General features: G+C 39.2%; 1 protein-coding gene across 1 annotated transcript; it reads left to right on the top strand.

The window, feature by feature from the left end:
* Positions 1-7,472: 7,472 nt before the first annotated feature.
* Positions 7,473-7,964, top strand: KRTAP11-1 (keratin associated protein 11-1; the record flags this gene model as incomplete). Its single annotated transcript, XM_082624693.1, has 1 exon — positions 7,473-7,964. One exon carries the CDS (start codon positions 7,473-7,475, stop codon positions 7,962-7,964), a length of 492 nt encoding a protein of 163 aa, XP_082480819.1.
* Between the last annotated feature and the right edge of the window lie 6,783 nt (positions 7,965-14,747).

Genomic DNA, 14,747 nt, shown 5'->3' with positions numbered 1-14,747 from the left:
CAGCTTTTCATGTGCTTCTTGGCCATCTGTATGTCTTCTTTGGAGAAATGTCCATTTAGGTCTTCTGCCCATTTTTGAATTGGGTTGTTTGTTTCTTTAATATTGAGCTGCATGAGCTGTTTATGTATTTTGGAGGTTAATCCTTTGTCTGTTGACTCATTTACAAATATTTTCTCCCATTCTGAGGGTTGTCTTTTCGTCTTGTTTATGGTTTCCTTTGCTGTGCAAAAGCTTTGAAGTTTTATTAGGTCCCATTTGTTTTTATTTCCATTACTCTAGGAGGTGGATCAAAAAAGATCTTGCTGTGATTTATGTCAAACAGTGTTCTTCTTATGTTTTCCTCTAAGAGTTTTATAGTGTCCGGTCTTACAGTTAGGTCTCAAATCCATTTTGACTTTATTTTTGTGTATGGTGTTAGGGAGTATTCTAATTTCATTCTTTTACATGTAGCTGTCCAGTTTTCCCAGCACCACTTACTGAAGAGACTGTCTTTTCTCCATTGCGTATCTTTGCCTCCTTTGTCATAGATTAGTTGACCATAGGTGTGTGGGTTTATCTCTGGGCTTTCTATCTTGTTCCATTAATCTATGTTTCTGTTTTTGTGCCAGTAACATATTGTCTTGATTACTGTAGCTTTGTAGTATAGTCTGAAGTCAGGGAGTCTGATTCCTCCAGCTCCGTTTTTTCCCCTCAATACTGCTTTGACTATTAGGGGTGTTTTTTGTCTCCATACAAATTTTAAGATGATTTTTTCTAGTTCTGTAAAAAATGCCATTGATAATTTGATAGGGATTGCATTGAATCTGTAGCTTGCTTTGAGTAGTATAGTCATTTTCACAATATTGATTCATCCAATCCAAGAACATGGTATATCTCTCCATCTGTTGGTATCATCTTTAATTTCTTTCATCAGTGTCTTATAGTTTTCTGCATACAGGTCTTTTGTCTCCCTAGGTAGGTTTATTCCTAGGCATTTTATTCTTTTTGTTGCAATGGTAAATGGAAGTGTTTCCATAATTTCTCTTTCAGATTTTTCATCATTAGTGTATAGGAATGTAAGAGATTTCTGTGCATTAATTTTGTATCCCACAACTTTACCAAATTCATTGATTAGCTCTAGTAGTTTTCTGGTGGCATTTTTAGGATTCTCTATGTATAGTGTCATGTCATCTGTAAACAGTGACAGCTTTACTTCTTCTTTTCCAATTTGTATTCCTTTTATTTCTTTTTCTTCTCTGATTGCCATGGCTAGGACTTCTAAAGCTATGTTGAATAATAATTTTGAGAGTGGACATCCTTGTCTCATTCCTGATCTTAGAGGAAATGCTTTCAGTTTTTCACCATTGAGAATGATGTTGGCTGTGGATTTGTCATATATGACCTTTATTTTGTTGAGGTAGGTTCCCTCTATGCCCACTTTCAGGAGAGTTTTTATCATAAATGGGTGTTGAATTTTGTCAAAGCTTTTAAACAAAAATAACTTAAGCCCCATCCTATGTAATGATATCCATGAATTTATGGCTGTATAACCTAGCCATACTTTATTAATACACTTAAAAATGAATATATAACTCTTAAGACTAAAAACTGTTTAGTCAGTAACTAAAATTATCTCCCATTGCATAGTTAGTTATATCTCACTTTGGAAAACAAAATCTTTCATTTTGGAAAACAACTGTGACATCAAGCTGACAATGAGATCTTTCAAACTTTTAGTGTTTTGGCTGTCAACTCTTAGGAACTAGTCTATTTGAGAAAAGAACACAGTGTGATTGACGTTACCTGGGAGAAATTAAAAATCTGCTTATATTCTAGCTGTGTTTAAGCACTTTTGCAGTTTCTCATTTGGTCATTTCAGAAATTGCTCTGAAAATGCAAATGTTACTTGTTTGATGCTCAGTTTGTGTACAAGATATTCCTTAAGCTTGCACGGACAGAGACATGGATGTACCTTGAGGGACTCTGAACTAAGGATTAGAAGGACCAGTTATTATTATTATTATTTTTATTTGCACCACTCAGCTTATGGAATCTTAGTTCTCGGGTCGGCAGTGAAAGCGTGGAGTCCTAACCACTGGACTTCCAGGGAATTCCTTCACCAGTTACTTCTCTTAACTCAAATAGAAAGTGTTTGGAATCTGGTGTCTCAATCTGAGCTCTCTAAAAGCAGAGCTTGAGACAGTTAGTTTAGGAATCTTATTTCGGGGAATGCAGCAAAGGGGGAGTGAAATAGAGGAGGGGGGAAGGCCACCACAGAAATTGTTATCGAGTCACCACCATCACAAGCAACTCACGCATGATTTTGAGGGACTTTCTGAAATAGTTTCAGAACCATCTACCTGGAGGATGAAAGGTGCGAACAAGTACCCGTTGGTTTGCATTTCCTGTTGTTCAAGCAAGACCTCATTTCTGGGCAGTGCATACAGGAGTGCAGTCATTTAGCATGGACTTCCCTTGTAGCGGTGTCAGAGAAGACCTAGGACTGGAAGCAAGGAGTAGGTGAGTGGCCCTAAAATGAAGGAAGAAGTGTCTGGGTGCACCACCACGAAGTTGGCTTAAGTCTGTGCAAAGAGGATGCCGTAAGAGATGGGATGAAACAATTTCGAACTAGTGTACAAGCGTGTCTGATACACTTGGCAATGATGCTCCTTCTCTGAGACTTAGTTTCTCATCAGTCAGATGAGAGAAATAGACTAGAGGACTTTAAGATCCAGTTCTGATAGTCCAATTACTAACCTGAGCTAGTACTGGCCTAATGCTATACTCCTAATCCCCTGGATAGGCAGATCAGACCAAGAAGGGTTGGGCTGAAAGGGCATAAGCACAGGTCAGCTAGGTGAGGCCAACACAAGACTTATACTTCTCCTGTCTCTTACATAGCTCCTAGCATCCTTACCCTGCTGGGTAATAAGTAGGCCCTGAATATTTCTGTATCAGGGAAGGATAATACATCTGTGTGACCTGAGGACTTCTCTCTCAGGCCCTATGCATAAACATTACTCATGTCTGGTCACAAGTGGGTTCACCTCTTATTACTTGAAAGACTGGACATGGAGCACATGCCAGCTACACATGGGATGTCCTGCAAGAGAGATTGCTGTGGTCTCAAAACTTGGGATTCTACCCATTTTTATTGATAGCACCCTGATTCTGATTCACAGTAAAGGCACCCATGAAAAAATACATGAATTTGAAAACTGGCATCAAGAAAAAGAGAATGGTGGTTCAATTTAGGATTTTTCAACCTTGATATTATCCTCTGAGTGTTTATTTGTCTACAAGTCATGTAGCTGGTGATTGCTATTTTCAAGTTCTAAAAGCAGGAACTATTTTGCTGTCTTTGTTTGCTTCTTTCACTTACCTGCTTTCTGCCTTACATTTTCTTCCAGCCCCAAAGATTCAAACCTTCTTATGATTGATGTTTTTTGAAAAGAGTTTTGAAAATGAATTTCAGTTCAGTTTTGGTGCAAATCACTCAGCCTTTGGGGGTTTATAATGTCTTGGTTAATAGGATTCTGGAGATTCAACCCAGAGGTCTGGGTGAAGTTGGGAAAAAAAATGGCAGAACAATTCAGCCAAGATGTAGTTAATTTTTAAAGCAGTCTTTATGTTCTGTACTTAAATTTTTGAATTCTCTTTTTATATTTCTTAAGAGACAATGAATAGCTTCAATTTGAGAATGTGAGCATCCTGAAAAAGTGCAGAATGACAAAATCTCATTTTATGATTTTTAATTTTTCAGCAAGTTCACTATTCCTCCATTTGATGAGACTAAGTGATTTTTTTGAACTGGCATTGGTCAACATTATTACCCCAACTTTGTGATGAAAAGTATCCTTCCAGCACATCAAACCTTCAACCTCCCACATTTGCTTAACTCTTTTTACTCTCAAACACTTGGCCTTGTAAGTGATTGCTGTGATTCAGTTTTGAGTGAAAGAATTGCTCATTTCCAGTCTGTGATAATTATTGTATAAGGCTTAGATTGTTCTAAACAAACGAGAGAAAATTACCCATCAGGGATGAAGATAATGGGTAATAGTTCTTTAATCTCTCCTCATCTGCTCTCATCACACCCTACTCCCACTTCACGCCCTGCAGACACAAGAATAATCTTCACAAACCTTTTCGCTGAGTTGAAGTTTCATGTTGCATATAACAACATCATGATAGCTGCTGTCCGCATAATTTTTTCCACACATTCCAATGAAAGGATGATTTATTGATTTCATTTAACAACATTGTAGACTTAGATTTGTGTAGAGTTTCTTCAAGCTTCATGTGGCTGGCAGTGCATATTTCTTCACCTTTGCATCTTACAGTCCATCCAGATGAAGAGTCTAGATGCTTGCATTTAAATATTGAATGTACGAGAATATAAGGCAGCTTTCCTAACTCTACGTAGGATACTGTAAGACATGAGCCTCTTCTGTTTTCCAGAGAGCCTGCCAGGTGCTAAATAGAAAGCAATCTGTTGAGGAGAGCCCTAGATTTAATTACTTAAAGAATCTATTTGTTTTGCTTACTTTGTGACTGGAAGAAAACTAAAATATCATCTTAAAGTGATTTCAAAGTTTGCGAATCCTGTTTTTCAGAAGGGTCTTGCCACCTACATCTGAAAAATCAATTCACTCCTCTGCTGTTCTCTAATAATTAGTTGTACTCATTGCCATTTTAAATAATTTTAATTTCAAATCATAGTTCCTAGCTATGAAAGCCTTTTTGTCTCTTCCTGTTTTGTTTGTAGTGACCTTGCATTTTACTCTAATGAAGTAAAATTGTCAAAAGTATATAGAATGTAAAAACACATGAAGTTTAAAGATAGCAGTGCTTGTAACTTACTATTCAAAATTTTATTTATTTTTGTTGCTGTCAATTGATGAAACTGGAGTAGAAATAAAGACTACAGTCTTTGTAGTATCATCAATTGAACACTGATTAATTGATTTTTTTTTTTTCTGATACGCGGGCCTCTCATTGTTGTGGCCTCTCCCGTTGTGGAGCACAGCCTCCGGACGCGCAGACTCAGTGGCCATGGCTCACGGGCCTAGCCGCTCTGCGGCATGTGAGATCTTCCCGGACTGGGGCACGAACCTGTGTCCCCTGCATCGGCAAGCGGACTCTCAACCACTGCGCCACCAGGGAAGCCCTGATTGATTTTTTAAACTAAATTTTTGCTTGAACTGTAATGAAGGCATCTCACCATGTTTAAATATTCCCAGCGTAGGTTGACAGCTCATGGCTCTGTTTTATTTGCATCTCAACTTAGTCAAATATAAGCTGTGTGACTTTGACTAGCCATTCAGCCTCCCTGAACTTCAGCTTCTTTGTGTGACATGATACCTAGTCCATAGGGTTGCTGGAAGCATTCAGTTGTGATGGTGTATGTGAAGCCTCTAACTTAATACCTGGAAGAGCCTCAAAAAATGTTCATTTCCTTCCTTCTGAAGCTGATGGAAGATATTTTCTAGAATTTTTTTTATTTGTAATTTTCTTGCAGTGGAAAAGAAGAATCAAGGCAGAGTAAAGATTTCTACAAATCTCTTCTATTCCAGAAATGTGGCAATGGGTACTGAAAACTTCTCCTGTGTCACTTTACCACTAACTTCACATTTTCACTTGGTTGCTTGATTAATTTACATGATGAAGTACTTTTCCACATCAGTCTGTGAATTCATGGCTGGTAGAAGCCTGTAAACTATGCATCTGTTTTCAAACAAGCAAGCCGGCCCTTGTGACCAGGGACTGGGACATTCAAACACCAACTGGGACATTCCCCATGGTGGGAAGAGCATAGTCCCAACCTGGTGGAAAGTAGTCATCTCATTAATTTCACCCCATACCTGAGAACACTCTGCGAGTCACTGAGGGAGTGATGGTCTGATCTCTGGGAATTACAATACCGCCCGCAGCACAGCATCATCTTGTTGGAGTGTGTTATTAGCCTCCAAATTAGAGCCATGGGAAGCTCCCAACATGGCTTCAGTGGGATGAATAGAGAATGAAGCATTTGGCAAAAGGACTTCTGATGAGTTCTAACATAAAGCCGTTTGCTTTGTGCATGTGTAAAATGCAGTCTACTGTAGCCCTCGAATATATATAAATCCATTGTTGTCTCTCTTTCCTACCCCACATAAGCCAGGTTACAAAATGAGTCAGCTCTTACAGCTGTTTTGATGTAGAAATATCACCAACCACTTAAGCTGCGTTGAAGTGACTTATTTTGCCAGAGTTGAAATGGTTGTGTACAGATGGATCAAAAGGATCAGTCATTTTGGTGTTGAGGATTGACTCTATTCTAGCAAAATGAAATAAAGGAGAATGATATCCTCCTATGGTTTCACCAAGAATAAAAAGAATAATTAAATGTTATAGTACACTGTTGACATATCCATTCATCACCAAATATTGATTAAAGGCCTGCTTTCTCCCACTTTCTCCTTCCCTTATCCTTGATGGAGACAGTGACCTTAAAAAGTCTTTCATTTGTGCATAATAAAAGTGCATCCTATCTATAAGTTTTTCTGTGAAAATAAATATGTTTTGAATATATTGAGCATCTTGGGAGAAAGACACCCTACCCTTTCAAATTAACATTATAATAATTTAAAAAATTAACTAAGACTGTTCCACTGGCATATTGATGAGTCTTATGAGTCACTCTTATCCATTGTTACAAGATTAAACATTTTAGGAATAAAGCTCATCCAATTTATTTAGAAAGAAACTTGGCTACAAATGCAGTCCCACTTAATTAGCTTCTGATTTGCTTTGTTGCTTGGACATAAAGGGTGAGTCCCACTGCCCTCTAACTTTCCTAGGGGCATCTTGCTCTGATCACCTAATTGATTTTCCAAGCCAGTTTGTACTCTGGATATGTCTTTGTGTCCTTTTTCCTGACAGGTGTTGTCATTGTCACCTTGAAGCATATTCAGGAATGTTCCTTGTTCATTAGAAGCTCTGTTAGCTATGGGAGGGTGACTGATTAAGTTATGCCTAAAACATTAAGTATCAACAACCCAAACTCCGTGTGGGTGTGTAATCAGTCCCAGTCAGAAGGGAGAGAGTGTCATGGTGGAATGGTGACATGTTTGATGTTACTGTCAGATGGACACTCATTGTATCCAAGCAAAATGAATGAGGGATGAAGTGTGGGCTGGGATGACCAATAACTTTGAAGTTGTCAACCAACCTTATAATCCTGGGACTAAGTACAGTCCAGAAGCCTATGATTTAGTTACCAAACTACTAAACTTTCTTTATGAGGATGAAGGCTTCTCAAGAGACAATTGACCTGGAGAGTCACAAGATGTTTGTTCTAAGGCAAGCCGGTGTGAGCCAAGGAAACCAGGAAGACCAGGGTGGGAGCCCCACCCACCAGCAAGGATATATAAAAGCTCGGGAGCCTGAAGTGGCATTTACAGTTCAGGAGCCAGTTTCAGCAAGTTACTCACATCTCTCCGTCCGGCACCATGTCCTACAACTGCTCCACAAAGAAACGCTCTTCCAGGCTGATTGGAAGACAATACACTGTGCCAGTGGCCCCAGTTGCCACAATTTCTACCCTGAATGTCGACTGCCTGAGTGACATCGATTTGCCCAGCTCCTTCCGAACTGGCTCCTGGCTCCAGGACCACTGTCAGAAGACCTGCTGCGAGCCCACTGCTTGCCAGCCAACCTGCTACCAGCCAAATCCTTGTGTCTCCAGCCCTGTCCAGGTGACCTGCTCTAGGAAAACCACTTGTGTCTCCAATTCCTGCTCAACTCCCTGCAGCCGGCTGCTCACCTTTGTCTCCAGCGGCTCTCAGCCCCTGGGCGGCATCTCTACTGTGTGCCAACCAGTGAAAAGTGTCTCCACTGTCTGCCAGCCGGTGGGAGGAGTCTCCACCATCTGCCAACCAGCCTGCGGGGTCTCCAGGAAGTACAAGCAGTCCTGCGTGTCCAGCTGCCGAAGAATTTGCTGAGTGTGCAGGGGCCCGTGAGCGAATCAAGACACCATGACCTGCCAGCTGTGTTTCCAGGATCTTCCAACAAGCTGCCTGTCCCTGAATAACTCTTCGTTGCTAACCCCTGTTCTAACTGCCTGATTGCTGGCTGCCAGGCTTGAATAAACTGACTTTGGCAATCTAACGTTTTTCTGGCCAGGACCAATCTTGTTTTAAGGGTTAGATCACTGGTGGCACGTATACCTCTGGATGTTTCCAGAAATTTACCACCCATGCCCCAGTCTCTAATGGTTTTGGCATTTGGTTTTGGTCTAGCTGCTTTCTTTGTCTTCTAGCTTGTTTTTGTGTCTCGGAAAAAGGGAACTTGTTTCGCTCTGTATTTCTCAATAAATCTTACTTACTTGGCATTGCAAATGTACGTCTCAGGAGAGTTCTTTATTTGCAAGAATTTTTGTTGTCTGTGAATCATTCTTTGCTGATTAGGGTCTGATTTTCTTTTCCAAGAATGGAGTATGGGTTCAGTCATTGTGTTTAATGACAAGCAAGGGATTATCTTATATTTTACTTGGTTAGAGAGTCTTTGGATGTATACTCAAGTAGAGTGACTAGTCCTCTATATTTCCCCCAATTTTTTATGGGCTTGCAGAATAATTTCCATGCAGGACAAAGAAATGTTATCTGAGAAACCAGGTAGTTTGGGGAATTGTACAGCGAAGGGGACAATGGAGTCAGTTAGAGGTTCAGAGTCTTACTTCATCAGAGGACCACAGTGGAAAACTTTGCAAAGGATCCCTCCATGATTAGATGGGAGGCAGGGAGAAGGAGGAAGGATGAAGAAGTCAGCTTCTAGGCCCTGAGGTTTATGGCATCAAAAAGGTGGCTGTAGCTTTCTAGTTCCCTCACTTGCTGCTGTGTATTGGTAGACCCCCAAACATGTTCTGAGTAAACTAAAGTTCTGCGTTTTAGTTAATCTGGGCAGGGAAGACTTAAAAACAAATTTCAAACACATGTTGGTTTATTTTAATACTTAGAGCCTTATTTTGTGCTTGCTTTCCATTGGAGCCCACATGCAGATAAGACAAGCCATCTGGACTGGTGGTCAACACGCTAACTCCTTCTGCCTTTTTTAGAAAGTGAGAACTGACCGCCAGTTGGTTTCCTTTTGTCCTCATTCTCTGTTATGTCCAGAAACACATCTCTATATTTCCTTTTCAGAGTTGCTCAAGGACAAACAGCAGAGAAAATTTTTTTTTTTTTTTTTTTTTACAGAAAATGGAGGCACATGAGTTGTGTCTGCCAGGAGCAATGGGTGTCTTTTCTCATAACAGAGGTGCTTAGTGCCTTGTGGAGAATGTGACCATCCACTTCTTTTGTCAGCACAAAATGGTTTTCTTATTTCACTAACAGTTTTTCAGAGAGGCAAAACGTATGGACAATTTCTGGAGGGAAATTTTCATTTTTTCCTATTACTGACTCTACTCTTAGAAGAAATGTTCCCTGTAATCAAAGAAATGTTAGTATGTATGACTCACTGTACTATCTCATTAAAGCAAGTCATAGCTTTGACTATACATTGGTTTCATGACTCTTCTTTTTAAAAATAATACCCTGGCTTTCAGAAATGCTCTGGTTTACTCTATAATGGAAATCACTAGGAGAATCCTAGATGGCCCATTCAAAGCTGTCATTTACTGAACTCTCACATTGTTTATTTCAGTCACTTCACATATGATTTGGAAAATATGAAGTTTTTCAGAGGCTTACACATTATTAATAATTCTTTTGTTCATGTTTTTTTCTTCAGCTTTCCAGTTTTCAGTAAAAATTACTAGAACAGAGATGCCTTTTTTTCTTTTTCTTTAGACAACTAATCATCTTTAAGATTCATGTAGTAGTAATATTTAATAACATAGATTTTATAGACTGAGATGAGTGAACTTTTGCTTGGGCTATTTATTGTGATGGTGTGAACATCCAAGGATATTGTAGGTATCCTGCTGAGCTATTTCCTTGCTTTTATTTCTGTTTGGGGAATCATCTATTTTGCTATTAGAGCTATTCTATTTGTACTTGAACTTTGAAAGTTCTCTCCATTCTTTGCTTTATTTCATAATAATTGTAAAATTTCAAAGTTTGTCTTTGAGGACAGTCTTTTAAAATATAGAGCAATGATGATTTCTTTCTCATCTTGGTCTAGGACCCAGAAATATGTCTTGTATGTAATAGCCTGTAGCTGTGGGGAAGCGGTTCGAGGGACTTTGGTTCAAATCCTGGTTTCTCAGGCTTCCCTGGTGGCGCAGTGGTTGAGAGTCCACCTGCCGATAAAGGGGACGCGGGTTCGTGCCCTGGTCTGGGGGGATCCCACATGCTGCAGAGCAGCTGGGCCCGTGAGCCATGGCTGCTGAGCCTGCGCGTCCTGAGCCTGTGCTCCGCAACGGGAGAGGCCACAACAGTGAGAGGCCCGCATAATGCAAAAAAACCAAAAAACCAAACAAAAAAATAAAAATCCTGGTTTCTGCCCCTTGGCTGCAGGTTTGTTCAGCTCCCTAAACCTTAGCTCATCTGTAGAACAAAGATAATGATACCACTGTATGTCTCTGTTTCAGGAATAAACTGAGACAATAAGTGTGCATCCCAGGTATCACTGAGGCATCCTGTCATTTGATATGGAAGTGAAATTGGCTTTCACCATCTTTTCTTCTTTGGTGGGAATCCTGGCTACTCCTAGCATTGCTGAGGAACCCAAGGGTGGAGAGGTTGGAGGATGGTGACTTACTGTTTTATTTCCTAATCTTTTCTGGCTCTGAACTTTTACTTTAGAAGAATTAGTTCATTTTATTGATCTTCTTCCTTGTCTATACTCTGTTTCTGTTCAGAGTGTAATGATTCAGACACCATGGCACTGTTTCCTTTCCTTGATTTCCACAAAATCTACTTACACAGGCATTTGTGTATCGAACAGACTTTACTGAAAGTCTGGGTGCATAGATGATACTTATACTTTAGTGATGAAAACAACTCAAAATTAAATTTTAGACATAAAGAAGTTCCTTGGCCATTGTCCCTGGGACATTATCACATTCAACTCAAAACAAAATCACTCCCTCCTTTCCTTCCTCCCTTCCTCCCTCCCTTCCACAAACGTTAGGGTACCTCTAACGTTCCAGCTTCTTTGCTGGGTACTGGTTATACGGTTGTGACTTCTGCTCCTCATGGAGTTCATATCTTAGTTATGTAGAGCAATATCTCTAGACCTTTTATATTTTCCTCTGTATCTTCCACTTAGGGATTCCATGTGCTTTGCCTTTTCCCTACAAATGCTTGTAAGTGCTTACCAAAGTGCTATATCCCATAAATTCTCTAAAAAGGTAAAAATTTCTACCCTTTTCTCTTATATGATGCTTCTTAAAATAATACAACTACAGTAAAAGCTGAAAATTCATATAACCAACCTCTGGAATATTTGACTTTAAAAATGGTATAAATGAACTTATTTACAAAACAGAAATAGGGTTATAGATGTAGAAAACAATCTTATGGTTACCAGGGGGGAAAGGGGGGAGGGATAGATTGGGAGATTGGGATTGACATATACACACTACTATGTGTAAAACAGGTAGCTAATAAGGACCTACTGTATAGCACAGGAAACTCTGTTCAATACTCTGTAATGACCTATATGGGAGAAGAATCTAAAAAAGAGGGATATATGTATATGTATAACTGATTCACTTTGCTGTATAGCAGAAAGTAACACAACATTGTGAATCAACTATACTCCAATAAAATTTTTTAAAAAGTTTTAATCATTAAAAAAATATCTGGGAGTCAGAAAGCTTGTGAGACTCAAGGGAATGTACTGATAACCAACTGAATGGCAAGAATGAATGATTGGCACATTGGGGTAGAGACCCAGACTGGTGCCCTCTACAGCTGCCCTCTGCCTTCAGTAAAGGTGGGCTCTGCAATTTGACCTTAGCCTTGGTAAGTATTCACTCTGCCTCTTTTTATTTTTAGGAAGCTACAGCTTGTGCTTAGGAATTTATAAATGGCCCCATATCTAGAGGGCATCATGTAGCTTTTATGAAAATGAGGTCTTCACTGATTAAGATCCAACTTCTTTCATATATTCCACTTTCCTATATGTAACTGCCTCATGGGCATTTCCAAAAAGATGTCTTATAATCAAATTCAAAGATAATTTCAAAGCTCAAATTGGCCATAGTGTAATTTATTAATCAGGGTTTGTATTGTACACTTCAGATTATAAAACAATTAGGATTGGGAACAAGCTCCCATCAGCACAGGTGAGAATCTATTATAAGCAAACACAATTGCTTTGTGTAAGTTGTTCTGTGCTTTATTATAAAAATGGATGATCAAAGTGACAATCTAGTATAAAAATTGTGATAATGATAGTCTTAATGCCTGTAAGAAAGACATGTGATTACTCTGGAGCAAAGTTGGGTGTGGTCAAGCGTAGACAAGTGTAGGACTTGTTTAGAAATGTGTAGGTTTCATAGCCATATACTTACAACCATCATTTATCTTTGTGTAAATTTATTTTGGAATTTATTATTGAAATTCCTACATAAAAAAGTGTATAATTTTGGGCCTGAAAGTCAAGCCCCTAAATTCTTTTTTCCCTCTATTAAGCATTTTAATGCAAGTGTTCTTAGGAACACATCAATTGCATAATTGTAGAGAAGGCCGTTTCACTAAAATGAAATATTCTTTTGCTAAAACTTCTCATCATATTGATTTTTTTTTTTTTTTTTTTTTGCTGTATGCAGGCCTCTCACTGCTGTGGCCTCTCCCGTTGAGGAGCACAGGCTCCGGACGCGCAGGCTCAGCGGCCATGGCTCACGGGCCCAGCCGCTCCGCGGCATGTGGGATCTTCCCGGACCGGGGCACGAACCCGTGTCCCCTGCATCGGCAGGCGGACTCTCAACCACTGCGCCACCAGGGAAGCCCCATCATATTGACTTTTTCCTCTTGATTAATGCTGCCACCATCTTCCAAGTCACCTAGGATTGAAATCCTGTCATTGTTTTTCACTCTTCTTCCCCCTAACTTCACACTTTTAATTCCTTCTACCATAACAATGTCTTTTTCTTAGCATTTCCTCTAGTCTTACCTACTGTGGGAACTCATTGCCTTTCATTAGAGTATTGTGATTAGCTCCTATGTGATCTAAGTGTCATTCTTCCCTTTCTGTACAGCACCCTCAGATCTATCTGTATTAGTTTGCTAGGGCTGCTGTAACAAAGGATCACAAACTGAGTGGCTTAAACAACAGAAATTTATTGCCTCAAACTTCTGGAGGATGGAAGTCTGAGATCAAGGTGTTAGTGAGGCCCATTCCTTCTGAGGACTGTGAGAAGGAAACTGTCCCATGCCTCACCCTGAGCTTCTGGTGGCTGCTGACGATCTTTGGCATTCCTTGGCTTGTAGAAGTATCACCCTGAACTCTGCCTTCATCTTCACGTGCCATTCTCCCTGTATGTGTGTTCATGTCATGTCCAAATTTTCTCTTTTTATAAGGACGTCAGTCATATTGAACTAGTGACATACTCAACTCAAGAATGACCTCATCTTAACTAATTCTATCTACAGGAAACCTTACTTCCCAGCAAGGTCACGTTATGAGATACTGGGGCTGAGGACTTCAACATATGAATTTGTAGGAGGCACAACCTAAACCATAAATCTGATAATGTCACTTTTCCACTCAAAAATATCAAAACATGTTCATTACCTGATGAATGCTGTTAAGACTTGCTGGTGTGACATTCATAATTCCCAGAAGAGTATTTAATAAATGTTAATAAATTTAAAAAGACTATAATTTTTGAATTTTTAAGTTCTTATTTATTTCTATAATTGAAAGTCTAATTAATAATAGTACAGAGAAACAGAACCAATAGGATGTATGTGTCTAGAAATAAAGAGACAGAGAGAGAGAAGGGGAGAATGGAGAGAGCGAGAGAGATTATTTTAAGGAATTGGCTTATTGGATTATAGAGGCTGGTAAGTCCAATCTCTGCAGGGTGGGCCATCAGGATGGATACACAGAGAAGAACAGATAATACTGTTCAAGTCCAAAGGCTGTCTGCTGGAAGAATTCCTTCTTGCTTGGGGGAGGTCAATCTTTTATTCTATTCAGCCTTCAACTGATTAGATGATGCCCACCCATGTTATGGAGAGTAATCTGCTTTGCTCAATGTCCACTGATTTAAATCTTAATCTCATCCAAAATACCCTCACTGAGGTACCAGAATAATGCTTGACCAAATATCTAGGCACTGTGGTCCAGCCAAGTTGACACATAAAATTAACCATCACATGCATCTTAAAATTTATTGGAAGAAATAAATGTGGGTAATAATCCTAAAGAGAAGAAATAGTTTTTCAAAAAGATTGTACTGATTTTCTGACAGAAAAGTTGTCACTAGACTGTTCTGGGTTTTCATAAATGTAGGTATGGAAACATTACATTTTATGGATTTGGGGAGCTTAACTCAGTTAATTACAAGCACAACTCTTTTTGTTCATTTATATATTTTCCCAGAATTCATCTTTTGATTAAAGTAGACTTGGTAAACAGGCATAGTCATGCTCTACATTGCTGTGTCTTTTTTACCAATCAGATTCATGCAACTATACATTTATGAAAAGGTAAAAGATTGCTGAGAGACCAGAAATCATATTAAAAAATAATGTGTTCAATAATCTTTGCATTCTTCTTTTTTCCATAGTAGATAATGAAATATGGAAATAAAACTCACCAGAAAGTGAAGC

This window comes from Mesoplodon mirus (genome assembly GCF_964341445.2).
Source record: "Mesoplodon mirus genome assembly, chromosome: 6".
Lineage (NCBI taxonomy): Eukaryota > Metazoa > Chordata > Mammalia > Artiodactyla > Ziphiidae > Mesoplodon > Mesoplodon mirus.
The sequence above is the reverse complement of the archived record's forward strand: the minus strand, read 5'-3'. Positions and strand labels throughout refer to the sequence as shown.